General features: G+C 42.0%; 1 protein-coding gene across 2 annotated transcripts in view; it reads left to right on the top strand.

Annotated features, from left to right (window-relative positions):
• The window catches only part of Atp10d (ATPase phospholipid transporting 10D (putative)), a 100,765-nt gene that overhangs the window by 20,854 nt on the left and 53,556 nt on the right, over positions 1-26,355 (top strand). Inside the window, exons 1-9 of one of the 2 annotated variants that reach the window (XM_063273341.1) lie at positions 6,681-6,802; positions 7,651-7,843; positions 9,013-9,207; positions 14,394-14,598; positions 17,048-17,133; positions 20,149-20,255; positions 20,508-20,639; positions 21,223-21,350; positions 21,460-21,712. In XM_063273341.1, the coding sequence (XP_063129411.1) occupies positions 9,092-9,207; positions 14,394-14,598; positions 17,048-17,133; positions 20,149-20,255; positions 20,508-20,639; positions 21,223-21,350; positions 21,460-21,712 (1,027 nt within the window). In that variant the 5' untranslated portion in view covers positions 6,681-6,802; positions 7,651-7,843; positions 9,013-9,091. Of the gene's footprint in view, positions 1-6,475; positions 6,803-7,650; positions 7,844-9,012; positions 9,208-14,393; positions 14,599-17,047; positions 17,134-20,148; positions 20,256-20,507; positions 20,640-21,222; positions 21,351-21,459; positions 21,713-26,355 lie in introns of those variants that run through there. The other variant, NM_001427806.1, reaches the window with a different exon arrangement.

Here is a 26,355-nt window from a genome sequence, read left to right as displayed (position 1 = left end):
AAGCATACTCATCTTATTAGTATGCAAATTGCCTGTTTTAAAATGGATTTCTTAGCATCTATTATGTGTAAATGTTCAATTTGCATACCTGTTTTATGTACTGGTGTACCTGGGGTCTCATAAAAAGTTTCTTGAGGGAGAAAGATTCGTGAATGGGAAGTCTAGGAAGGCCTGCTTTAGATTAAGTGACCTCCAGAATGTATACATTACTCCTTGAGGTAGGCATGACTTAATGGAACGTTCGTGAATGTTTATACTTACAATAGCAACGTGAGACTCTTTTCTGAGCACTGACATTCCTTTGCTTGGATGAATTAGAAAGTCTAAAAGGCTCTGTCTTGGCTCTGGTGGGAAAAGTGTTGTGTACGCCTGTGCCCTCTGGCCCTGATGGCATCTTTAGCATCTGTGAGTCCAGTGTGTGCATCCAACAGACTGGGAATGTGGATCTCTCCACTCCCATAGAAACTGTCAGTTCAGTGTGGAGCGAGCGACTGCAAAGTATGTATTTCAACACATTGGTGAATGTCGAAACCAAAGCTGTTATGATGAAAGGACAGGGACCGTCCATCTGCAGGGCTGGAGATGCCGTTGTCTGCAGCCACGTGTGCGTGTATGTTAGGTTGCAGCTCAGAGAACACATTGTCTAAAGTTGGTGGGGAACACATGTTGAAAGCTACAGAGTCAGAAGAAACTTGACAGATTCCTGGTCATTCTGTCCATATCAGTTATTTTTACATCACTGTGGCCAAAAGACCTGAGAGAAACAACCCACAGGAGGGTAGATTAATTCTCAGGTCTCCATCGGTCTTAGTCATGGCAGAGAAGGGAGGGAAGGGGCGTCTTGATTCATGATGGTGCAGCAGGAGCTTGTCCCATGGCCGCTGACTGGGAAGCAGAGAGCAGCTGACACTGGAGCCAGGGTAGAAAGTTCCAAATCCACTCTTGGTGACCTCATCTCCTAAAGCCTCCATAGTACCCCCCTACCCTTTCCAAATAGCACCACAAATTGGGGATAAGGGTTCAAAGTTGCCCAGTGGGGGAAGACTTCAGTTTTAAACTGGAAATTCAAAACACCCTTACGGGTCTGCTAATTAGTTCTAAACACGTTGTTCCTCCTTAGTCCCTGAAAGCAGAGCTTCTCTCCAACGTGCCTAAGTGCTCAGATCCAATTATCATGTGTTTTTACAAAATAGTACTGGTTGACCTTGACTCTACATTCTATGGCTTCCACTCACATGTACTTTAATGCCTCCCTCCCTCCCTCCCTCTCTCTCTCTCTCTCTCTCTCTCTCTCTCTCTGACACGCTCGCACACATACACACACCCACACACACATACACACACCCACCCACACACACACACACACACTCGCATACACACCCATGCATACACACCTACACATACACACACACACACCCATACACCCATACACCCATGCACGCACACCCACACACACACACACACACACATACACACACACAGAGACAGCTAGCTTACATAGCTTGGGGTTTGATAAACAAAGCAAAACAAAAAGCCAAATCCAAAACAATAGATAGAAAAAAGTGATTAAGAATTAATGAAACGGAAATGAAGAGAATAATGTAAGGAGTCAATGGATCAAATAATTGGTTCTTTGAAACATAAATTAGAACAATAATTTTAGCCAAACAAATGAAGAGAAAGAGAGGAGACAAATTAGGAAAATTGAAGGCAAGAAGGTATGTGTTGGCAGTAGACACTAAAAAAATTCAGAAAAAGTTTAGAACATAAACTAAAGACATATTACACTAAGTTGGAAAAAATGAGTGAATATCCCAAAGTATGTAGCCTACCAGGTTTAAAGAAGATGAGACAGGCAACTTCCACAGACCTGTAACAAGGAATGAGATTTAGAGAACAACCAATCAGCCAATCAATCAATCTCCCAGCTGGGAAAAAAAAGTGTTCAGGCTCAGTTGTGAAGAATACAGTGTATTGGGGGCTGGAGTGATGGCTTTGTGGTGTAGCATGCTTACTGTTCGTCTAAGAGACCATCTTCTAAAAGTTCCATTTGCAGCATCTATTGGATGGATAGCTTACACCCAACTTTAAGTCTAACTTCAGGGCACTCCAATGTTTTGATGTCCACAGGAAACTCATACATGTGCATATAACCTATATGTTTTTTAAAAAGAATAATATATACTTGCAAGCTATGGAATAAAAGTCTATTGTTTAAATAACAAACAAATAAATAAAAATAAATAGTGGATAGTAGGGTCTTTTACATGCTTAGCAATTACTCTATATGTAGTGATATTTTCAACTACTCTTTTACATTTTACTTATTTATTTTATTTATTTTGTGTTTGTGTGTATAACATATAAATAAGAGAGAGAGAGAGAGAGAGAGAGAGAGAGAGAGAGAGAGAGAGAGAGTGAATTCATGTCAAGGTACATTTGTGAAGGTCAGAAAATTCTGGAATTCAGTTCTCAGTTCTCTTCTTTCACCCAGTGTAGCTTCCAGGACTTGAACTCTTGGATCATCAGTCTTGGTGGCACGTACTTGTCTTTTACCCACTGAACCATCGACCCTCCCCATCCAGTTTTCCCTTTTATTCTAAGACAAGGGCTTGCTAATTTATTCAGGCTGACCTTGAATTTGTAATCCTCCTACCTTAGCTTTCTAAGTAGCTGAGGTCCCAGGCCTGTAGCACCGGGTCCAATTCCCAGCTGTCAGTTTTAAGGAATGGTAACAGTGCTGGTGAGTTATTCTGGTTCTGAGCTGCTGGACTATCGAGAGTAATGGCGGAGGGAGGCAATGTGGAGCAGTGGGTCCCTATCCATGAAAACCCCATGAGAAAGAGGAGGAAGGGATACAATACATGAGTGGATGCAGAGCCTCTAATGGAGGTTTAAGGATATTGAGAAGGCACAGAGAAAAGCTGGTGCTGACATACATTGGCAGTGAAATGTTTTTCAGTCAGTTTGGCGTTATTTCTCCGAAACTGGGTGACTTAGGGGAAGATACGGTTCTTGCTTGGCTGACCACCACACAAAGCAGACTGCCTGCATGAACAAAGTGTTTATTTTTGTCAGGGTGAGGGTGTTAGTCAGACGTACCATGAATTACCAGAAGTTAACACCTCCCGCGTTTGTTCCAGGTTTCTTTAATCTCATGTTACAGCACCAGGAAACTGCTCTGAAATTTAAAGGGTCAAGTGGTATTTACATTGTTGTACGAGGGTGTGGACACCAGACAGATATGCCATGTTGCCTCTTAAGAGTTTAACTGCAAGTGAAAACTTCTCACTGGAAAGTGTAGAAGTGGTAGCAAGTCGTACCAGCGTCGGCTTTCTCAAGATAAGCATGAGATTTGTCAGGGCAGCCCCTGATGCTCCTACAGGAAAGCAGCATTGTGTTAAGCTAGCTTGCTCTGCAATGTTGAATAATTTGTAGAGCCTTGTCTCACTTCCTTATTCTATGGAGAAGTTCTAGCTTCACTGTGAACTACTTTCGTTATTCAGGGTACACTTCATGCATTTTTGCAGCATAAAAAACAAAAAATAACAAAACCTAAGCTTCCCTCCCCCCACCCTGGATTTCTCTGTAACAGCCCTGGCTGTTCTAGAACTCACATTGTAGACCTGGCTGTCCTCAAACTCACAGAGATCCCCTTCTGTCTTCCAAATGCTGGGATTAAAGGTGTGAGTCACCACATCCAGCTAGGTACAGACCTTTAAATGCTGTGTTGAAAAATAGTATTGTTTTAGCTAGTCAACTTACTTCGTGGACTTACTTCTCTTGAGTAGGTGGCTTAGAGGACAGGATCCCAAGGACAGATCCAGTACAGCAAAAACATTCCTCCTACTGCACATACAAAACCGATAAGTCTGCTTTTCTAATGGGGAGATATTATAACAGCACTCAATATTCAGAGACAAAGACATGCCCTTTGAGGCTATGCTCCTATTGTTAAAAGTGGCTTTCTGAGCCAGGCCATAGGTTGCAGGCTTGTTGTCTTGGCTATGCAGGGGACTGAGGCAGGAGTGTAGCAAGGTTAAGCCATGCCTCAGCTGCAGATGAATTTAAAGCAGCCCAGCAACTTGTTTAGCCTCTGTTGCAAAATGAAATCACAAAGAAACAGATAGGGATATAGCACAGAGGTAGGATGCTTACCTAGGATGTGTATAGCGCGTGCGTAGCTCAGGCTCAAAACCCCCACCCCCACCCCAAGGAGTGTAAGTTAAATGAATGAGTATGTGCATGTTTTTACTCTCACTTATTTTCATAGCTTTGTTCCAGGTGAATTTTTAAAGAGATCTAACAGATTTTAAGTCATTTATCTGTGCTTTGGTGTATTTGCTGTAAATGTGACAACAACCTGATGTCACCTAGCCGTACTGTCCTGGATTGTATACGGCCCAATGCATGGTGAACAAATGTACTTCCAAGAATGGGTTGTTCAAATACTGATCTCAAGAGCGAGGGGAGTCAGAACAGAGCTGCCCGTGTTGGTGGATGATGACTTAGGATTTTAGAATCATAAAAGTTGAGTCTAATTTCAGTGTCCTTTGGGGAGAACGATTAACTTCTGATTAGTATAGTACTTCAGAAAAATGAATTCATACTCATACTAGACTCAGAGGGAAGCTTGGAAGGAAAACGACCTTAAATAATCTTTTTAAAAAATAATTTATTTTTATTTTATGTTTTCCCTGCTCATATGTCTGGGTGAGGGTGTCAGGTCCCCTGGAACTGGAGTTACAGCCAGTTGTGAGCTGCTGTGTGGGTGCTGGGAATTGAACCGAGGTCCTCAGAGCAGTCAGTGCTCATTAAGAGCCTCTGGGACATCTCTCCAGCCCTTTAATCTTCTTAAAAACAATATTGATGTAATTATGATTCATACCAGGAGTGCGTTTAAATATGTACATGCCTAGCCGGTCACTTAGAACCTCAGCTCTTGGAGAATGGGATCTAGGTCTTTACCAAGTCTACATTTCTAGTCCAGTGCAGTATCAGCATATACACCATTTTTTCTCCGTACCTAAAGATGCCTACCTCAGAGTTCATTTTGTCATATGACTAGGGCAACCCATTACAGATTTTGTAAGTGAGAAACTTTGGCAGTTGATACCAGGATATAAATGATAACACTGATAACCTAAGAGGCCCTGGACTTCTTTTGCAGCACATTGAACGGTATGCCCATTACCTAGTGTGTAATTTTTGGGGGACATTTTCCAACTCTAGGTCCTAGTGTTAGTTAGGTCCTCTAAATACACGGGCAAACGAGGTACAATAACAACGAGCCCTTGTTTCAGAAAGATGTGCTTTGCATCCACTGTGTCTACTCGTGCTACAGAATTGATGTAATTTAAGAATGTGTTTATTTTACTTTTATGTATGTGTATGTGTGTATGTATGCGTACATGGATGGGGGTCCTCTGAAAGGTCAGCAAATGATCTTAAACTGCTGAAGCCATCTCTCCAGCCCTAATTGATAACATATTGAAATAATGCCCGTAAAGGGTTTTGCAGTGTGTTTGGAGTATAGTAAACTCCTAATAAACCCTAGGTTCTTTCTCATTAACAGTAAATTTCTGGGAAAATAAGGAACACTTAAAAGCAAAAATATCCCCCAAAACCAAAAACCAAAACAAAATAAAAATGAGGATGGGGTGCTGCATCAGTTAGAGTTCGGCTCATGACGTCATCGACTGTCTCGGTTTGGTAGGTGGTTGTTTCCAGTTCAGTTCATCTGGGGGACGCTCCAGCTCTTCTTTGTTCTCAGTTGTCATCTGCAGTAACGTGTTGCTGGTCAGCCGACAGCCAGAGGCCGCAGCCACACGTGTATAAGTGGACCCGCTGTGCTTATCCCATTGGGCAGCAGGAGCACGTGGGTGCTCATGGCGGTGGTGGAAGAGTTGTGAGCAGTGTGAATAGGCAACCTGATAAAGAACACTTTTCCAGCCTCTGTCTTGCTTCCTAGTGTTCTGTTAGCCAGAGTGAGGCATGCGGTCATGGTGAAAAAAGATATTTATCAGCCAAAGAAAGAGAACAGGGGATGGGAAAGACTTGTAGCCATGTTTAGGACCCAACAGACTTCGTACTGTCTACCAGGCCGTAGGCTGGACCATTTGCATGCTACCCATTGAAGCTTCATGGCAACTTCCTGACGTGTGTGCGTAGTCTGGTTTCAAAAAGGAGAAAGCCGATGTCCAGGGAAGCAAGGAGACTTGTACACATTAAAGCCAAAGCGGTTGTCTTGTAGGCTCTGTCTTTTGTTGCTTAGCTAATCACATGCCTGTCTCCTGAGGAGGAAGGTGCATGCTTTAACAAGAACTGAGTTTAAATGATGTAACAGCGGTGATCTGTGCGTTTCCAATTACACATAGACGAACTAGGCCACATAGTCGTCTGGTACAGAAAAAGAAGACTGGGCAAACTTTACAAGTTTTCAGAGACTTACAAGAAGTGTGTTTTTGTTTGCTAGGTCACCTATACCAGCCAGGTCTCCCTGCGTCTTGGACATGACTGAGCTTCTCCGGTGGGCCAGACATCACTGGCATCGGCTGATGAATGGGAGGACCCAGGGTGACGATGAGAGGTCATACAACTACTCCTCACTGCTCGCCTGCGGGGGCAAGTCCCCCCAGACCCCCAGACCCGCGGGGAAGCACCGTGTCGTCATTCCTCACCTTCAGGGCTTCAAAGATGAGTATGAAAGGTTTTCTGGAACCTACGTGAATAACCGGATACGGACGACCAAGTACACACTTCTGAACTTTGTGCCAAGAAACTTATTTGAACAGTTTCACAGGTACTGTGGTCCTTTCAGAGGAAGTCAAGTCTCAGAATGTTCCTCATCCTTCTACTTGATACTCCCGCCGAATCCCCATTTTCTTATATATCAGCTTAATGCATGTAATCATACAAGGCAAGTTAGAGTCAGGTCTAGGCTGGAGCGAGGGTGCCTTAGGGTCACACAGTTCTGTACAGTTGGAAGGACGTCTTCTGTTTGTGAAGGATGCTGTTATCTATTTCATTCTCATATAGGAACCCGGTCTGTGGCTCTGCCAATGCCACACCCGTAATAAATGGCGGAGCAGATGCTATAACCCTGGGCCTCCTCCTTTGTGCTTCGGTGTCCTTTCTGCTAAACCATGTTGTATTTTAATTGCAGATTTTTCTTACTTGAAAATAAGAAAAAAAAAAAAACAGGACCCTTAAGTGAATGTAATGTTATTATGTAGAGCAGTGGCGTAATTCAGTTTAGCAGGCATATCCCAGAGCTTACTGAGATCTCGGACAGTGAAGAAAACGCAGGTGTAGCTTGCTTCTCTCCTCATGGATTCCGTAGGTTATCTATAGGATGTGTGTAGAGGATGCCCTCCCGTTGGGGAGGGTACAGTGGGCTGACAGTTATTATAAAGTGCTGTCCGTCAGAGCGGAAGCCTACAAGAGAAATCATACTATGAGATGTTACAATAGAAGGGGGTTCGGTGCTCATTTTAATTATGGAGGGCGGGGCATCCTCTGTCCAGGAGTGGGCAAGCATATTTCATGTGGGGGAAGGAAGGGCAGTGAGAAGACAAAGACCTCAGCATAGAAGACTTACGTGAAGCCTGGGAGGTTTCCTCTCTATGATACCTAGTGTCTGTGTTGCAGAACGATAGGAAGTAATGTTGGACAGGAGGGTCTAACCCACCCGAGGGGTGTTGCTGTCAGGATAGAGAATTGAGACGCAATACAGCAAGCATGGTTCTAAAGAGGAGAAAAGCACGCTGGGAGACAGTGAGGTGAGGACTTGAGACAAACTGGAGACAATGTGAGCTTTTCGGAAGCCGCTGTATGTATCCTGGTGAGTTGTCATGGAGACCTATGCTCTGACAATGTGGGGATGAAGGGGAAGACAGGCGAGTACGGATGCTACAGCCTGGCTTGGGGAGGTAGGAGGAAGAGAAGAGCATTAAATGAACATGGTGAGTGCGATGATTACAAAACGTCCCAGGAAAAGGGAAGCAAGGACCAAAAAGCAGCCGTGCCACGCAGTTCCTTGTTCGGGAGACGCTGAGCCAGTGTGAATCCAGAGATTCTCCTCTGTACTTCGTAGGCTCTATGTACACTTCCTGAATAGCAGTTCTGTTTAAAGTGCTCATTTGTGAGATTAATAACCTTAGGGGCTACAGGCGTTTATGTCTGTTAAAAAGGTAACTTTTAGACGTTAAAAAGAAAAACAGACATTCTGAACGAACACGTTAGATTTAAACAAGGCTCAAAGTGAGCAGGGATACCTGGGAGTCTGTTAACTCCACAGCACACGGTGTTCCCTTGAGCTGTGGACCCGGATGTGATCCATATAGAAATATTTGGAGATCTAACAAAAACAGTTAAGAGAAAAAAATGTTCAGAACAAACTGAATGGGGCACGACAGAGGAGACATTTGGGCAGATTTTTCTTTTAAGGAGTTTGAGCTGTCAAGGGCAAAAGAAAAATTCCTGATAACTGTGCAGGGCTGAGCCCTGTCCTTTGTGTGATCTTTTTTTTATTTGAATATATAAAATAGCAAAGTTTGGGGGATGGAAGAGTTTCCTGTGCATCGTGGCTCTGAATAGTGTGGAAAGAAAAAGTCTCAAGGAGAGAAAATTCCAGATATCCTTGCTCATTTTGAGCCTGGTTTAAATCTCTTGTGTTGACTCAGAATGTCTGCTTTTCTTTTTAACTTTTAGAGAGAAATGGTAATTCCTTTTTCATCATGTATTATATTACTCAAGACCATCCAATTCAAATGTTCACTCTTACATACTTACTGAATAAAAACTTATATTTATTCAAATAAGATCCAAGCTAAATGTCCCGGATAGATATCAATACTTCATATTTGCTAGATGCTGTTAATTCTCTATTCTGTGACCTGTAAAATCAGTTAATACTGACTTTCCCCAAAGCACGAAAAACAATGTCTTGCTTCTTTGATTTCAGCTCTTGTGTGTTCCATGAAAATCTCCCTGTGTGTGCTTGGCTTGCAGGGCCGCCAATCTATATTTCCTGTTCCTCGTGGTCCTGAACTGGGTGCCTTTGGTAGAAGCCTTCCAAAAGGAAATCACCATGCTGCCTCTGGTAGTGGTTCTCACAATCATTGCAATTAAAGATGGCTTGGAAGACTACCGGAAATACAAAATCGACAAGCAGATCAACAACTTAATAACCAAAGTTTACAGTAGGTAAGTGGGTGGGGTGTCGCCAAGGAGTGTACTATATGATTTATGAACATGTTATTCCTCCTACTGTTGGGTATGATCAGGACCCTTTTTGTACTGATGGGATGTTATCGTTTCTGTTTTGTTTTACCTATCCTGGTACCAGGGATTGAATTCAGGACTTCATAGTCTTTTACACATTAGTCAAGTGATCTACGTCCACAGTTATTACTGATTTTAATTAACATTTCTTAAAATCCTCCAGTGGATTTAATCAAAGTCATGGAGGGGAACCAAAAGCCATTGTCAATCAAGGACTTGACAAAAACAAAAGCAAACCCTTCTGACTCACTCATAGAGGACCTGAAACGATTTGACCTGGATTGAGAGCTGGGCACAGTGACACTCGATATAGTCTCAGCAAGATAGTTGCTGGCCTTGGTACTAGAACCAAGCGGAGAGTCAAAAAAAGGACAAATAACTTGAATAGACACAAAAAGTTGTGTGGTCATGAGAAGTAGAGTCATTTATGGAGAAAAGGGTTGTGAAAACAGAATAGAATTCTTTTTGTGCATAAAACCCAAGACATCCTATTGCAACAATACCCAAGGCATCATAGGAGGGGTTTATGCAGGAACCTGTCTGCTCTGTCGCATGCTTTCATTCACAGTATGTAAAGACAGAGACCTGAGTGAACTCAAGAAAGGTGAGTTTAAACAGGGATATTCACAATATGCAGCTCCTGGCTGCTTCCTTTTAGATGTAAATTAATACTTAGTAAACTGCATGGCTCACAGCAACTTGTCCTCTCCCAACTTGTCCTCTCCCTTAGGAGAATCATAGAGAAAAAGGTTAAGGGAAACTTGTTTGAAGATGTGGCATTCAAGCTAAAGCCCGCAGGGTTGTGAACTCTGTTCATAATTAGACGTCTTCGGTAGCTTTCGCAACATGATTTTCTTTAGAGACTCATTAAGAAACAAGGAAAATAATTTATTTCTCATCATCATAAGAGGATGTGAGATTAACCTGAATGGTGAAAAGTAGTTTTAATTCTTATGCTATTTATGAAGGAAACCAAACCAACACATACACACACACGCGCCCGCGCACACACACACACACACACACACACACACACACACACACACACACACCCTGATACCAAATCTTAAGATACTTTGAGAGTAACGGTTTCTAATTTGCAGTTGAAAGCCACAGAGCATGTGTGCACCATTTCCACAAGTCATGCAATAGCCCTTGAGTACTTAGAAAGTGCCAGGGATGGTGGCAGGCTAAACTGTACTGACCTTTGGACCCTATCTGGAAGAAATCAAATATCACAATATTCACATAGTGACAAAATCCAGACTTAGATATTTAGACGCTTGTAATCCCAAACTCAGCAGAAAGGAAGGGCAGTATCTGTGTGTATCTGTGTGTAATATATATGTGCACATGTAGTTTGCAGACAGATTGTCATATGTGTAAAGACTTGTTGCCTTTACCACTAGTTTACCGGCAACAGTGTGTCTTTGATTTCTGTATTTTTCTAAAACGTTATCATCTTGATTTTTTTCCCCCACTTACTATCTCTGTAGCCTTGGGCAGATTGTATAAGATAGCTTATGTCCAGTTTATTTCCTCATGAAAATAACTCAAGCACCATGCTGAGTGTGTTTTAAGTGCTAAAGACAGGTTAGCCACCAGCATTACAATGGCAGGCTAATGGCAGTTAGCAAGAGGTTTTCTTGGCACATGGGCAAGTCATTTAATTAGCACATGAGACTTTATAATAGCACTGTTCTGTTTCCTAGATGTTAACTGCCCAATGGGAAGCTTGGTAGAACCTCTCTGGGGTACGTTTAGATAATTTTCTTATACATTTATTGATGAAATACACTATTCTAGTCTATTAATATCCATTTTATAACCCCTGACTGCATTTTATAAGAGACTGGGTAACTTTATATCATTTTACCAATATTCCAGGCAATTTATTTTTGCTCAGAGCTATGGAAGAAATAATGTTTATTATACTTCGTCTTCCAAATTGTCCTTGGAACAATAAAGATAAAAAGAAATAAAAATAGGCTATAAAGCCAAACCATGTTGATTTACATATGCTAATTTAAATGCCCATGGAATATTAAAAGGGTTATGGAAGAAAAATATTTCTCAGAAAATTTAGGGTGAAAGTATGGAGCTATTAAATGGAGCTAATGTTTGGAAGAAGAGGGTTGACATTTCTATGCAGATAATTTGTTTCATATTCATAATATCTGGCTTGTCTCAAAGTAGCTAATTTCTATGGGTAAATATCATATAAAAATAACAAACAGTACTGTAGAAATTTTTTTTGAACATTTAAGCCCTATAATACCCCAATTAAGTTAGAATGAACTAATACAGAAACGTGATTTACTTTAGATCACCTTTAAGGTAAGGGCTGTTCATAAAGTTTTCATGACACTAGAGACGTCCTAAGACACAGTTATTAAACAAACGGGTTTGTGTTACTATAATAAAATGCCAGATAGGGTATTCTTTAAAAGATGGAGGGTTCTTTTGAGTTACAATTGGAAAGTGTCTCTCCATGGTCTCCTTTTCTCATTGCTTTTGATGGTGCAGCTTGTCATGACAAGTTCACACGACAGAGAAAACTGCTCACCTTACAACAGCCAGGAAGCCAAGAAAGGAGCCAAAGGGCTAGCCCTTCAAGCGCACCTTCCAAATGACATACCTTTTCCCAGGAGGACCAGCTCATAAGTGTTAAATCACCTTGCAGTAGCATCATGAACCGGGGAGCAGTCCATCTGTCTCTGGGCTTTAGGAAGGCTGTTACCCATACAATAGAAATGGTACGAACGAATAGTGGATACACAGAATGTCCGCAGTATCCGTGAAGTCTTTTCCGACCTTTAAACATCTCTTTGTTGGTGATGGTAGTTACTCCTTCATTCTGCCTCTCAACAAATTTCATGTGATCACCCTTTCTAGAAGGCCATCAGATCCCCTGATGAGCAAAGGCCATAGGCATGTTGGTGCTTGTTAAACCGGGTCCCTTTGTAGGTGTGGACTGGTATCGCTCCCTCTTTGAAATGTTCATCTCCTTTGGTTTGTATGGTACCATTTCCCTTTGCCTGTCCTTTCACTTTGTCTTCTTAAAGTTTCTAACCCCTAAGGACTCTTGTATCTTTGCCTGTCAGCCAGTTGACTTTTTATTTCTTTTAAAGGTTTATTTATTTGTTATCTGTAAGTACACTGTAGCTGTCTTCAGACACATCAGAAGAAGGCATATGACCCCATAACAGATGGTTGTGAGCCACCATGTGGTTGCTGGGGATAGAACTCAGGACCTCTGGAAGATCAGTCAGTGTTCTTAACAGCTGAGCCATCTCTCCAGCCCCCTGTCATCTTTCAAGTTGCTTACATGTAACGAGTCAGGAAATGGCTTTCTCTAGTACCTAAATATGTCTCCATTTAATCTTTTATTCATCCTTCCTGCTATAGCTTTAATCCTGAGCCTTCTCATCCCTCCTTTGAATTATCTCAGTAACTCTCCATTGGTCTCTTGTCTTTTCCAACCACTAACTAGACTGCTGCTCAGTGGTCCTTTACTGTGCTACAGAAATGAGCAGGGGCACACCTTGTTTGTGAACTGTAGTGACTCCATTTTCTATAGAATAAATTCCTTTTTCCTAGGTATGCATGGCACATAGGACTGAAAGTTCCAAGTAGAACTTCTACCTTTTGTGAGAATTTTCTGCTACTTCTCTCCATGGAAAAATTCAGTAGTATGCATAGACACTAGAGAGAATTTTTGGAAAAACCAAAGTAAATTATTGATTTACCTTTCTCTGTAGACTGACAAATCCTTAAGATAATGAGACTTCTCCTTCTCCTAGTTAGACTGGGCATTATGCACTAGGCATTCGTAAAGCTGTATGCTTATGTCCACGTATTTATCCCTTCAAACTAAGCAATTCCTTGTGTTGCTCATGAAGTTTGCATGGCAGAAGCTATTTAAGTAGTCTAGGACAGCATTTCCGGTTATCCTGATGAATTAATGACTTTTAACATATTATACAACCTAGATTAGTTTTAAGTAACTTTCAGGATTCTTTGGAGTGAGTATAAATTCCATCTTTATAACTATAAAATAAGTAGCTTTGCAACGTATGTATGTATGTATGTATGTATGTATGTATGTATGTATGTATGTATTTTTGAGACCTTAGCCTGTTGAATGTTGGGGTTGCAAGTGTGTGCCACTGCGCCCAGTATGCATGTATACAGACGCTAACTAAAAATGTAACACACAATAAAATACTATAAAAAGGATAGAATGCGAAACAGTGTTTTTAAAGGGGATAAGATGTATAGATGATGCAGGTATCAGATGCTGCAGTCAGGAGTAATCGCATCTGCAGTGTTGGGGAAGATGGGGGAGGGGTGCAGGAGACTCGCAGAGAAGCCCGCGTCCCTTATACAACCGGCGTGCACCACCGTTTTTCTTAGGCCTGTTCTCCTGTGCACTTTAGTTAATCTTCACATACTTACAATACTGAATACAATGGCGGGTGTGGGTTTTCCTTCATTATCCGTCTAGTGTGTGTCACAGGGCTCTTTGAGATGAGATAATGTGTCTTGTGGCACTTTCAGGTCCTTCTTACGTCATCACAGAATCACGTGCAAGAACTGTTTTACATATGAATGTATCCATGTAATGTTAATTATAATTCTGTCTTAGACATTCGTTCAAACAGCATAAGGGCTAAAAAAAAAAAATCCCACAGTGGGAGAGAAAAGCTGACTTTAAAGTGTCAGCTTCATGTTTTAGCGACTTAATAACTAAGTTATGTTTAAGTGACTTAATAACTAAGTTTTCCAAATGAAGCCTTTGCTTTTACCAATTCTGTAGTGTCTCCTTTAGAATTTAATACACAAAATAGTCATAATTACAGACTAAGATTTTAAGAAATGATCAAATGATTGCTACTTTAAAAAAAATATTTTATGTATAAGTAGCTGTCTTCAGACACACTAGAAGAGGGAAGCAGATCTCATTACAGATGGTTGTGAACCACCATGTGGTTGCTGGGAATTGAACTCGGGACCTCGGGAAGAGCAGACAGTGCACTTAACCACTGAGCCATCTCTCCAAGTCTACTTTTTTTTTTTTTTAAATATTTTTGTTTGTTCAATTTTAGGAAAGAAAAAAAGTACATTGACTGTTGCTGGAAAAACGTCACCGTCGGGGACTTCATCCGCCTGTCCTGCAACGAGATCATTCCTGCAGACATGGTCTTACTCTTTTCCACAGACCCTGATGGAATCTGCCACATCGAGACTTCCGGCCTTGATGGAGAGAGCAATTTAAAGCAGAGGCAAGTGGTACGCGGCTATGCAGAGCAGGTGAGCAGTGTCTGTCTGTCTGTCTTCTTAGCTGGAGGGTTCGGGACGCTCCTTCCTCCTCAGGAAAGGTCTGGGCTAATTTTTTTTTTTACTGGTTAGAGAGATTTTTAGTTTAATTTTTACCACCGACTAAATAGAACTTTCAGCTCTCAGTGGACGCATGTTACATTTTATAGATAAGAGGATGGACCTGGGAGTTCACACTCTCTGGCCCGCCAGCAGACTCTTTGTCACAGCCTTAGGGGAGCCCAGCCAAGTTCATCTGCAATAGACATCATCATGGCATAATTTCATTTTCTTACTCTTGGGGTCTTATATTTTGAGTTTTCGTCATTGTTCCTAAATGTCTAATTACTCATATTCCAAAGCTTTAAAAAAACACTTTCCCATGCCATAGCCCTCTGGCTGCCCATCTTGCTGTGGTAAGGGAAATGAGGCTGGCAGAAATTCGAGTAAGTAAATCTTCGCTCTGCCACTGGTCGCTTTGTGTTTTTTACTCACAAAGTGATGATCCCATGAAGTTATTTGGGTACATGATGACTGAGTTTCCTCATAGTGACATGGAAGTCGTGTCTCTTTCTTGGCATTGTTGTTTGAATTGGGTGAAACACCATGCTCAGAGCTAAACATCGCTTTCCCTCTGTCTGGAAACACTTGAGATAAAAAATTTTTAAATGTAATTGTTTTTTTTTTTAAAACCTGAAAACCTGAAGTATCAGTAAGTTGAAATCTCTTCATCTTTTTTTTTAAAAGATTTATTTATTATATATGAGCACACTGTAGCTGTCTTCAGACACACCAGAAGAGGGAACCAGATCTCAATACAGATGGTTGTGAGCCACCATGTGGTTGCTGGGATTTGAACTCAGGACCTCTGGAAGAGCAGCCAGTGCTCTTAACCGCTGAGCCATCTCTCCAGCCCTGTCTTCATCTTATATGCATAAATAAAACTGTCTCAGCCTCCTGGCAGCTTAGCATTTCTTCCTTATCCTTTTCTACCTATGACTCTTCATGCAGCTTGTCCCGTGGTTCAGCTGCTTCTGAGCTCAATGTCTTTGCCCCTTTCATAAGCAGCCCTACTTCTGGGATTCTGACAACATCTCGAATAGAGTTCCATCGCAGCACTAAGTGCACATTACGCTGCTGTCAGTTGGCTAACAGACACACTTTGGGTTCAGTTCCACACGAGCACAGTCACTCCCTTGTCATTTGCAGTTTGTATTGAGAACTTGGGCAAACTCCTGGTCCTCTGTGTATCTGCAGCTGTTCCTAAGCCGGATTGTAGTGCCAGCCTCAGTGGATTGGGAAAAAGAAATTGTTTTATGGAGTTCAAGTATGTAGTGTAGACTCTAGTATGTCAAAAGAATTCAATAGGGATTAATAACAAATCAAATTATATTGTCATATAGTTCATGTTTTCTGGATTTGCTACAGTAATATAAAAATATTACTCAAATAGCTATAACCAAACTTGTTTTCTCTGTTGCTCGTCACACTTCCGAGAGAAGGTTTTCTGTAACCCAGGCCAGCCTGAACTTCACCACACAATAGCCCTGGCTGGCTCTAAACTCATAACACGCTTACTAGGTGCTGAAATCATGTGCATGAGCCACCCATGTCCCAGCTGGTGTCTGGTTTTTAAGGAAGCCACGTCCTACAGACAGTGTTTTGGTGTTTTTATGTGCGTTGGTGTCTTGCCTGCATGTGTGCCTATGTGTGTGTGTTGGATCTCCTGGATCTAGAGTTCCACAAGCTGGGAACTGCCACATGGGTGCTGGGAATTGAACTTTGGTCTTTGGAAGAACAGCCAGTGCTCCTAACCACCGAGCCATCTCTCCAGCCCCAGACAATGTTTTTAAAGACATTTTGCCTACAATCACCATTGGTTTCATAACAGAATTATAAAAGTATCTGTGTGCTCCGCGAGAGAATTTTGAGAGATGGTAATGTCCTGCTTAGTTGGGAATTGTATTCATGGACTGTGTATGAGATTGAATACTTACGTTCTCGAAGGTTTTTCCACATGCTCTGAACGTAGGTTATAGGCAACCACAACAAAATAGTTCCATGGCTCATGACACTAATGTTTGCTCCATGAGTGGAAACTCTGATGCGGAATCCTGCGAGCATATCGAATTGAAACTTGCATCATGTGATTAATATGAAAAAACAAAACAAACAAACAAAATGCTCCTTCTGATGTGGAATCTGTATCATACTCTAAGGTCCTTCCGGCCCCTCTTCATCCTAAGGCAGTCACAGCATACACTCTGAGCTCTGAGGCAATGCGTGCGTGCGTGCGTGCGTGCGTGCGTGCGTGCGTGTGTGTGTGTGTGTGTGCTTTAATTACTGTATGTATTAAGAATTGGTCAAAATGATGCAGTGTTTAAATACCAAGATGCCATCTTAAATTTTTTTCTTCTGTGATTTTTTTTTAAAATATTTTTAGGACTCTGAAGTTGATCCTGAGAAGTTTTCCAGTAGGATAGAATGTGAAAGTCCAAATAATGACCTCAGCAGATTCCGAGGCTTCCTGTGAGTGACGCGGAACTTGGTTTTGTGGGTCTGAAAGAAAGAGTTCTTAGTTCAGTAATGATTTTCTGGATTCGCACCCAGTGCAACTCACTAGAGGCTGCATGTTTGGCCCCCTGTAGTTTGGTATACCTTAGAATTTAATAAACGGTCATCTGCATGTATCATAAAATAATCTAAACAATAAAACCCTCGTAAAGCGTTCCTAGAATCACTGCTTCCTGTGGTATAAGAATATATTACAGGACAGTATAGCATAGGCCAGCCTTGACTTTACTAAGCAACCCAGGCTTGCCTTGAATTTGTTCTTCCGTCTCACCTTGGATGACAGATAGGATCGCCAGGCTTCGTGGTAGGCTCAGAAGATGGGAAAGTTTGGAAGGAGGGATTTGTGCAGGCATAATAGGATAATCTGTTTCTTTTATGGGAATCAGAGTAGCAGGAATGCAATTCTGGTTGGAAAGGGTTAGTCACCGACTTGGGAGCTTACCTTAGAGTGTGGGAAGCCATAGTAGCATTTAGTCTCTACACTTAACACACCATCCCCACCTCTCCGCAGAGTGCCTATAGTGTGGGGTGTTTTGTAATCCCAAACTTGACTTCTGAAACTTAGATATTTTATGACTCTGCCAACTTATGCTCATTAACTTTATTTTTACAAGGGGAAAAAAAAACTTAGGAAGAGAAATTTTCCCACCTAATTTCCCATTTTTAAAGACTAAAATTGTCCTGATTCCGTTATCTGGTCATTTAAAGCATGCCAAGAGATTCAAGGAAACACTAATGTTTCTCGTGAACTAAGGATGAAAACGAGGCTTCTAGGGAGGAAGACTGATCCTAGTAGAATGACTTGAGGAATGGTGGTTTTAGGTTTTAACTCCCCGCTGTAAGGATTCTGCAGCGAATGCTACCATGAATACTGGCTGGTGGTTACCTACATATGACACTTGTAACTCTGAAGTCTTTGTCTTCACTTTCTCATCTATGAAGCCAGCATTGTAAACCCATGGCTTTGGAGGCTGTGACTAGAGGATTGCCACAGGTTCAAAGCCAACCTAGGTTTGATAGTGAGTGTGTGGTCAGCTTGAGCTGAAGAATAAGCTCAGACTCTTAGCCAAACCAACGAAGTAACATGAATGAAGTTAGACTAAGGTCAGGGATGCCTCTTGAAGTGACATCTCTCTACACAGAAGTTTAGAATAAATTCAGCTAGAATAAAGTCAGTAAGACTGGGAGTAAAATGGCCGACCTCTTCCCTTTTCCTTCCCTTTTTCTTTTGCCTTTTTGAAATTTTAATAGTTTGTTTTTTTATTTCTTGAAAATTTTATACAAATAGAGATTAATGAATGAAGCCATTCCCTTTTATGATTGTAAAAATTATTATTCATGACTATAAAACATTGGGGAATGACAATAGCTGTCTTTAACTGTTCTCATTGTGGGCAGTCCAGGATCCATTCCCATTTGCTTCCTTTTTCTTATCAATAGTAAACTTCTGTGGGTTTTTACTTTATTTTCTTTGCAGATTCCGAGAGTCAGGGTGGTAGATTTATTGACGAATTTCACTCAAGTAAGAAACAACAGCTGCTTACAGATTAGTGATTATTGCTTAGAAAGCCATCAAAATTTAATGACAAAATTGAGATGACTTTTTCCCACTGTGTGAAAGGTCATTCTTGCTTGTTTTTGTAACTCTTTCACTGATTTTACCCTGTGCTCTTGTCATAGTTTAGTCAAGTAACTGCTTCGGTAATTTTGAAACGGGCTCTTACCCAAGTTTCCAAGTGTGTAAAAGTGGAAGGAAAAGTGTGAGGAACACTCAGGTTCTCCCCGCAGCCGTGCCATCTCACAGTTGTGCTAACGCTGAGCCTTCTCTCCCACTTCCTCCCCTGCCCCGTGATGCATAACTTCATCATCATATACTCAGAGCAGATGAGGACAGTATAAAAAACACACAGCCATCATCACACTGGAGAAGAAGCAAAACCATTGATCTCATCTAGGACCAGGAATTGGTTCACATTTTTCCACCCGATGGGAAAAAAAATATTTTATGATAATTGTCTTCATCAAAACAGGGCTACACAATAAGTTTGACATTACATTTAGCTAATCAATTTCTAATTATCCTGTCCCAAGAAATAAGGTCCTTTCCCCAATTCCAGGTGGAGAGGATGGATTGCCTTTTCTTTGTGCAGAGCCCAGCCCTCCCCTTCCCTTCTCCTATACGTTCATTCTTTGAGTGAGCCAGGCCGAGTCTACTGGAAGCACTTAGCCACCTGCCTCCTCCTGGTGAGGTTTACCTTGTTTCTCTGGCTCGTCTTTGCCAGCTGTCCTTAGGCAGAATCTGTTGAACGAATCAGATTCTGTCTCTAAAAACAGCAAGACGTACACATATATCCTACCTACATACACACAAAACATTGCTTGTGATTCCGGAGGCGTGGAGCCTCAGAATTCTGCCACAGACTTCAGGTTGTCATTCTCTTATAAATCTGGGGGCCTCCCCCCCTTTCCTGTAAATCAGGAGGCCTGTGATGCCCCCTGTCCTGTTCTCAGACGGGTGGTGTCGGCCTTCACCTCTGATTACGCAGTTTCCCATCGATCTTTGATTCAATGTGCTGAGCCAACACCAGTTGTCAGTGCCCAGCAGGGTTTTTAATTTCAGCCAAATCAAAAATCCTACTTTTCTAAATCAAGACTGTCTCTTTCATCAACTAAGTTCTCTGAATACAGTGTGTTCTAGCAAGGCAGGCTCTTCGTTTAGAGTGCTTTTGAGTTCTTGTAGTAATGGAATGCGACAAACAGTAACTTCTAGAAAGAACAGGAATTTGCAACTTGTTGCAGCTTTCCCCTCTGCACAGCAGGTAATTACAACAGCAGAAGCAAATGGCCCAGAGACTTGAAGCCTTCCCTGTGAGCCGTCACACTCACCACATAGGGTATAGAATATTCCAGACTCTCACCTTACCTCCCCACTTTTGCCATTTAAAAATCTACATGCTGCCTTTCTTCCAGGGAACACTCCAACAAAGAACGTGTGGGCCTCAGCAAAGAGAACTTATTGCTCCGAGGGTGCACGATCAGAAACACAGAGGCTGTTGTGGGCATTGTGGTCTATGCAGGTTCGTTCTGCTCCTCCCTTTACTGAGATCTCCTCGGTGCCTCCTATGTGTTAGCATTCCTCGTTTCCTCAGAACGGAATCTACAGAAGGTAAACTGTGTCTCGGTGAACTTAACCTCCCAGAATCCTGGTTCCCCCAAGCGAATTGCATGGACAGATCAAACTGGCAAAACGTTCTGCGGCCGCGTTTGATGGGGTGGGTTAGCAGCTGCCTGCGTGTGCGTTGTCCCCAGACTTGGTGCTTTCTCTGCAGGTCATGAGACCAAAGCGATGCTGAACAACAGTGGGCCGCGGTATAAGCGCAGTAAGTTAGAGAGGAGAGCAAACACGGACGTCCTCTGGTGTGTCCTGCTTCTGATTGTCATGTGCTTAACGGGAGCACTGGGTGGGTAAAGTTCAATCACCTAATACCTTGTCAGTTTTATTTTCTACTATTTTTCCCAAAATAACATCCAGGTTTGGTTTTCGTAAGAGAGTTTTAATTTGTTAATTTTTCCTGAATGTTTTCTTGTCTTGTCCTTTACAACACTGTTCATGAAGCCAAAAAGACCTGAGAAGAGATAGATAGATAGATAGATAGATAGATAGATAGATAGATAGACAGACAGACAGACAGACAGACAGACACAGGGAGAGGGAGAGGGAGAGAGAGAGAGAGAGAGAGAGAGAGAGAGAGAGAGATAGACAGACAGGGAGAGGGAGAGGGGGAGAGAGAGAGAGAGAGAGAGAGAGAGAGAGAGAGAGAGAGAGAGAATATCAAGGTCAAGAGACTGAGTAGTCCTATGATTTTGAGCTTGTTTTAAAGAACAAACAATTGGTGTTCAAAGTAAACATTCATGTGTTTTTTTCTTGAGGGGCGTGGTTCTCTATTTACATGCTCTCCCTGTAGCATCCTTGAGGGGCGTGGTTCTCTATTTGCATGCTCTGCTCCCTGTAGCATCCTTTTGGCGTCTGTGTGCTTTTTAAAGGTCACGGAATATGGCTGAGCAGGTATGAAAACATGCTCTTTTTTAACATCCCTGAGCCGGATGGACGCGTCCTATCCCCGGTGTTGACAGGATTCTATGTGTTCTGGACCATGATCATCTTGTTACAGGTAATCCCTGCCACACTTAGCAGAGAATGTTGACCTTAGCCTATTATCTAGCTGTGCTCACCGGATCGCCCTGGCTTTACCCTTTGAAAACTGTTTGCCCCTTGATTAGGTCTTGATTCCCATTTCTCTCTACGTGTCCATCGAAATCGTGAAGCTGGGACAGATCTATTTCATCCAGAGTGATGTAGAGTTCTACAATGAGAAGATGGACTCTACCATTCAGTGCCGAGCTCTGAACATCACTGAGGACCTTGGGCAGATTCAGTACCTCTTTTCCGATAAGACAGGAACTCTCACCGAGAATAAGATGGTGTTTCGGAGGTGCAGTGTAGCAGGGTTTGACTACTGCCATGAAGAAAATGGTGAGTGAGGGGTCCCTACCCAAACCGCCTGTAACTTTCTCCCAACCGCTTACCTCCCTGGTACGCTTTTCAGGTTGCAGTATTGAGTCATTAACTCAGCCCAGTGGGCTTTGTGTTATATTATTGTTCCTTTAGAATAGTGGTACTCAGCCTGTGATTGACAACCCCTTTCATAGGGAGCATCTAAGACAATCAGAAAACACAGATGTTTACACTATGATCCATAACAGTAGTGAAATTAGTTATGAGGCAGCAACAAAAATAATATCGTACTTGGGAGTCACCACAACATGAGGAAGTGTATTGAAGGGGTGCAGCATTAGGAAGTTGAGGAGCAGTGCTCTAGAGGTCAGTGGACGCTGAGGGACCTACTACTTCACACTATAGTCACTGGATGATGAAGGGTACCAGGTGGTGAGTACTGCGATGCTCAGTCTGTTTTGGTAACACTGTCTTCCACACAGCTGTATACACGGAGCTGTGGGGGATCAATGGGTTTGGGATAAAGCTAGATTCTTCCCAGGATGTAGTTTGAGACATAATATTTGCACTGAAATAAAAGCTATTAACAGTATCTGGGTTTCTATGGCCAGTGTTTCAGGATTTTCTACCTTGAAAGAATTCTAGAAAGACTACTGCTGCATGATGGTATCCTCCTCACACATACAAATGATCTAAGCGCACTTGGCAATACTGTTATGTGTTTAAAACCTGCCAACTTGGAAGTGTAACCCATGTCCTGGCATCATCAGCGTCATCAGAGCACCTGGGCTGTATTGGAAGTTATGGAGCTGTGATTAAAATCTCATCTAACAGAATCCTGACATGATTAGCATGCATATCAAAATGTAAAAGTCACTTTTTTGAGACGGGATTTTTTTTTCTGTGTAACAGCCCTGGCTGACCATCCTGGATGTCACTCTGTACACCAGGCTCACAGGAATCACCAGCTTCTGCCTCCCAAGTGCTGGGATTAAAGGTGTGTGCCACCATGGCTGTCCAAAAAGCCACTTAAAAAAAAGGAAATAAAATGAAAGTAAATATGCCACTCTTATTTTGAGAGAGAGAGAGAAAGAGAGAGAGAGAGAGAGAGAGAGAGAGGGAGAGAGAGAGAGAGAGAGGCAGAGAGACAGAGAGGCAGGCAGAGAGACAGAGAGAGACTACTGAAAAATGTTATTTAGCTGGAGAGATGGCTCAGAGGTTAAGAGCACTGACTGCTCTTCCAGAGGTCCTGAGGTCAAATCCCAGTAACCACATGGTGGCTCACAACCATCTGTAATGAGATCCGGTGCCCTCTTCTGGTGTGTCTGAAGACAGCTACAGTGTACTCGAGTACATAAAATAAGTAAATCCTTAAAAAAAGAAAAGCAAAGAAAGATGTCATTTAAACTTTTCACATTAGGGTAGTTATAGATTGCAGTGACATCATAGAGGGTTCAGTGTGTCCTCATGCCATTTCTCCTGTGAGAAATGTGAGTCATGACATGCCTTTGGTAATTGATGAATTGATGACGTATCAATACATCATCATTACCTGAACTCATGTTCTAAGAGTACCCTTTGTTTTCTCTTATGTCTCTGGCTGTCTCCGGGTGACACCTGGAATGCCCGTAAGCACTGTCACACAGGCTCCTGTACCCTTGACAGTTTCTCAGAACTTCTCTTTGGGTGAACTTATCAGTTCTGACAGGCACTGTTCTAGGATGGTCTGGCAAGTGCCTTTATAATGCACAGCTTGTAAGTCTGTTGATCCATGGAGGTATTGGGGAGCACTAAGAAAGGCCCTATGCAGTCGAGCCTGAGTCTCATCTCTGCCATCTGCAAAGGCTGTGTGCTTCAGCAAGGCACATAATTCTCTGAGCATCAGAGAGAGGAAACGGCCATTGTGGTATCCACTCCACTGAGACAGTCTGTGCAGAGATGCACGGAGCAGGGCACACAGAGAGTCCTCATATATGAGTAGGTACTATTGCTACTTTCAACTATTGTTTTGTAAAGAAGAACCAGGTCTGCCATTTAGGTATCTCGTGATCCACTGTGAGACCCATGTTTAATTATAAAAATAGCATGTTAGTTATAATATTAACGCTGATATTCCTAGGCTTGGGGGATGACCCATTTGGTAAAATGCCTGCATGGGGACCCAAGTTCAAATCCCCAGCACCCATTAAAAAAACCCCATGTGACGTCATTCATCTGTTAAGTCACTGCTAGGGGCACAAAGATGGCTTCCCTGGACCCATGGAGTTCATTGGCTAACCAAGCTATCCAAACCAATCAGATTCAGTGGGACACACTGTCTCAAAAATCAAAGCAGCTTCATCTGGCTTCCACTAGTGAACGCACACGTGCATGTGCACACACATTTATGCATATTCATATATACACACGCACATGAATATGTACACACGCATACACGTACACACATGGAAATACTTGTTCCAAATTTGGTTTGACTGTCAGGCAGCCAGATAGTTTTGGATCTGCGTCTTGCACGGATGCAATCTGGTATTTTAAAGACAGGACATCAGGCATTCTTGGACTGCATGAGGTATGTGGGGCGTTAGTTCAGAGCAGAGGTTTGGGTGTCTGGATGGTGTGATTGGAGGAAGGTGGGCTGAGTGTGGTGTTTACAAGTATGTGGAACGCAGGATGTCAAGGGTGTTGTGGATGGTTTGAAGGAAGACGTGTGGATGATGTGCAGAAGGAAGCCCCATGTTTGTCCTGCTGTCAGCCCTGTGGACAGCACACTGTAAATCACGGTGCGATTTTCCCTTTGTCTCAGAACCACGTCTTTCAGATTTGAAACCAATGCAAGTCGTAGGCCATGAACGAGTTTCAGAATATCTGAGAAGAAAGTGACAAAAGAACCCTTTAGAGATGGAAGGAGGAAAGGACATAGGAAAGATAATTGGTTTAACTCACGACCTGCCTTTAGATACAGAGAACAACAACAGACTGTGTTTCCTTGCCCTTTCCAAGACTTTCACAGAACTAAAACAGAAGCTCCTCTAGGAGAATTAAAGGCCTTTATCACCCCTGTTTGTTTGCAATGTGATATCAATCTTGGCTTTTCACAGACATCTTTGATACAGTTTTCTCTGGGCCTTGAAGTTTAGTCTGAGTCACTCTGTTTTCTGAATCACACTGTAATTCTCTTGACCTATATGTTGGTAGAACTTGCCACGATGTGAGTAAAGGCTGAGTCATTCCATTTCATTTTCATCTTGCAGTTCCACTTATTGAGCAAGCTTGTCCTACAGTGATATCTGAGCTACCTGATGCCATACTAATCTACACAACTGTGTGATCCTAATTCCCTCGGTGATGGCTCAGAGAAATTTCATGAACTCATTTATATGGGTTTTGAGGCATTTTAGTTGTCTTAGAAATGACATTTCATTACCAATAAATTTCTTGAGCTATTCAAAGATTTTATCAACCTCAGCAGTATTCCCTCATTGGATTGGGTCCTTCTTTGTTGAGATGTTCAGTCAAGAAAGATGTTGACAAGCATACCTAATGTCTACCTACTGAATGCCGGTAGCCATTGCCAAAAGTTACAGTTCCACCCAAACAATTATTGAACCTCTTAGAACTGTGTCAAGTTAAGGACCTATGATGTAGAGGTATGAGTATGGGCTTTAGAAGCAGGAAGACTAAATTTAAATCCCAGTTCTCTCTCCAGTCTGCTGTTTATCAAAATTAGAATATTCACTCTCTGTTAGTTTCCTCAGATGCAAAGAGAAACAATAGTTCTTGCCAGATGAAAGTCTTTTGAAGATGAAAGTGAGTGAGTGTGTGTGTGTGTGTGTGTGTGTGTGTGTGTGTGTGTGTGTGTGTGTACAATAAATATATGACTTTGGATGAAAATAAAAACCTGTAATAGCTGTGAGCCCTTACCCACAGCCTTCCCTTAATTCTAGAGCTATTTTGTTTACATACCTATTCATCCATTATTTGTTTGCCAAATACTTATATAAAATAAAAAATTGGGAAATATAACATATATATATATCATAGAAATATAACAGGGGAGATTGACATGTAATTGGCCATACTTGTGCATGTGGCTATATTTAGAAACACTCCAGCATTAAATCACAGAATCATGACTCTTACGTCCAATAAATCTGGCCTTAAGACTAAATCTAGTTTGTTTTTGTAAGATGACAAATAAATAAAGTTTATTTCTTTACTTATAACATAGTTCCCGCTCGGAGGAATGCCATAAGGATTCAATAAAGCAAAGGTCTGGTGTATGGTATCATTCAGTCCAGGAAAACTGTAAATGCCTAATGAGTAGTCTGGCTGGGAGCTCATAGCTACATTAGAGGGCTGCATTTCAGGGATGCTAGGATGTTTCTGCATTTAATACAGTATATAAAGAGAATTAAGACAAAAATATGGCATGACCATCTATATCAATGCAGAGAAAGCCCAAGATACGAAATGATATCATTTGGAAAAAGTTAAAAGTATAAGACTTGAGGTCATCAGAATTAGAGGTCTTCAGAGAGAATGAATGTTTATTGAAAGCCACTTAAATCATGCCTATAATCTTAGCACTTTGGAAGTGGAGGTAGGAGGAGCAAGAGTTCAAGGCTACCCTTGGCTGCATGCTGAATATCTTGGGTTTCACG

The sequence above is a fragment of the Rattus norvegicus genome, chromosome 14, assembly GCF_036323735.1.
Source record: "Rattus norvegicus strain BN/NHsdMcwi chromosome 14, GRCr8, whole genome shotgun sequence".
In the NCBI taxonomy this organism is placed as follows: Eukaryota; Metazoa; Chordata; class Mammalia; order Rodentia; family Muridae; genus Rattus; species Rattus norvegicus.
The sequence above is the reverse complement of the archived record's forward strand: the minus strand, read 5'-3'. Positions and strand labels throughout refer to the sequence as shown.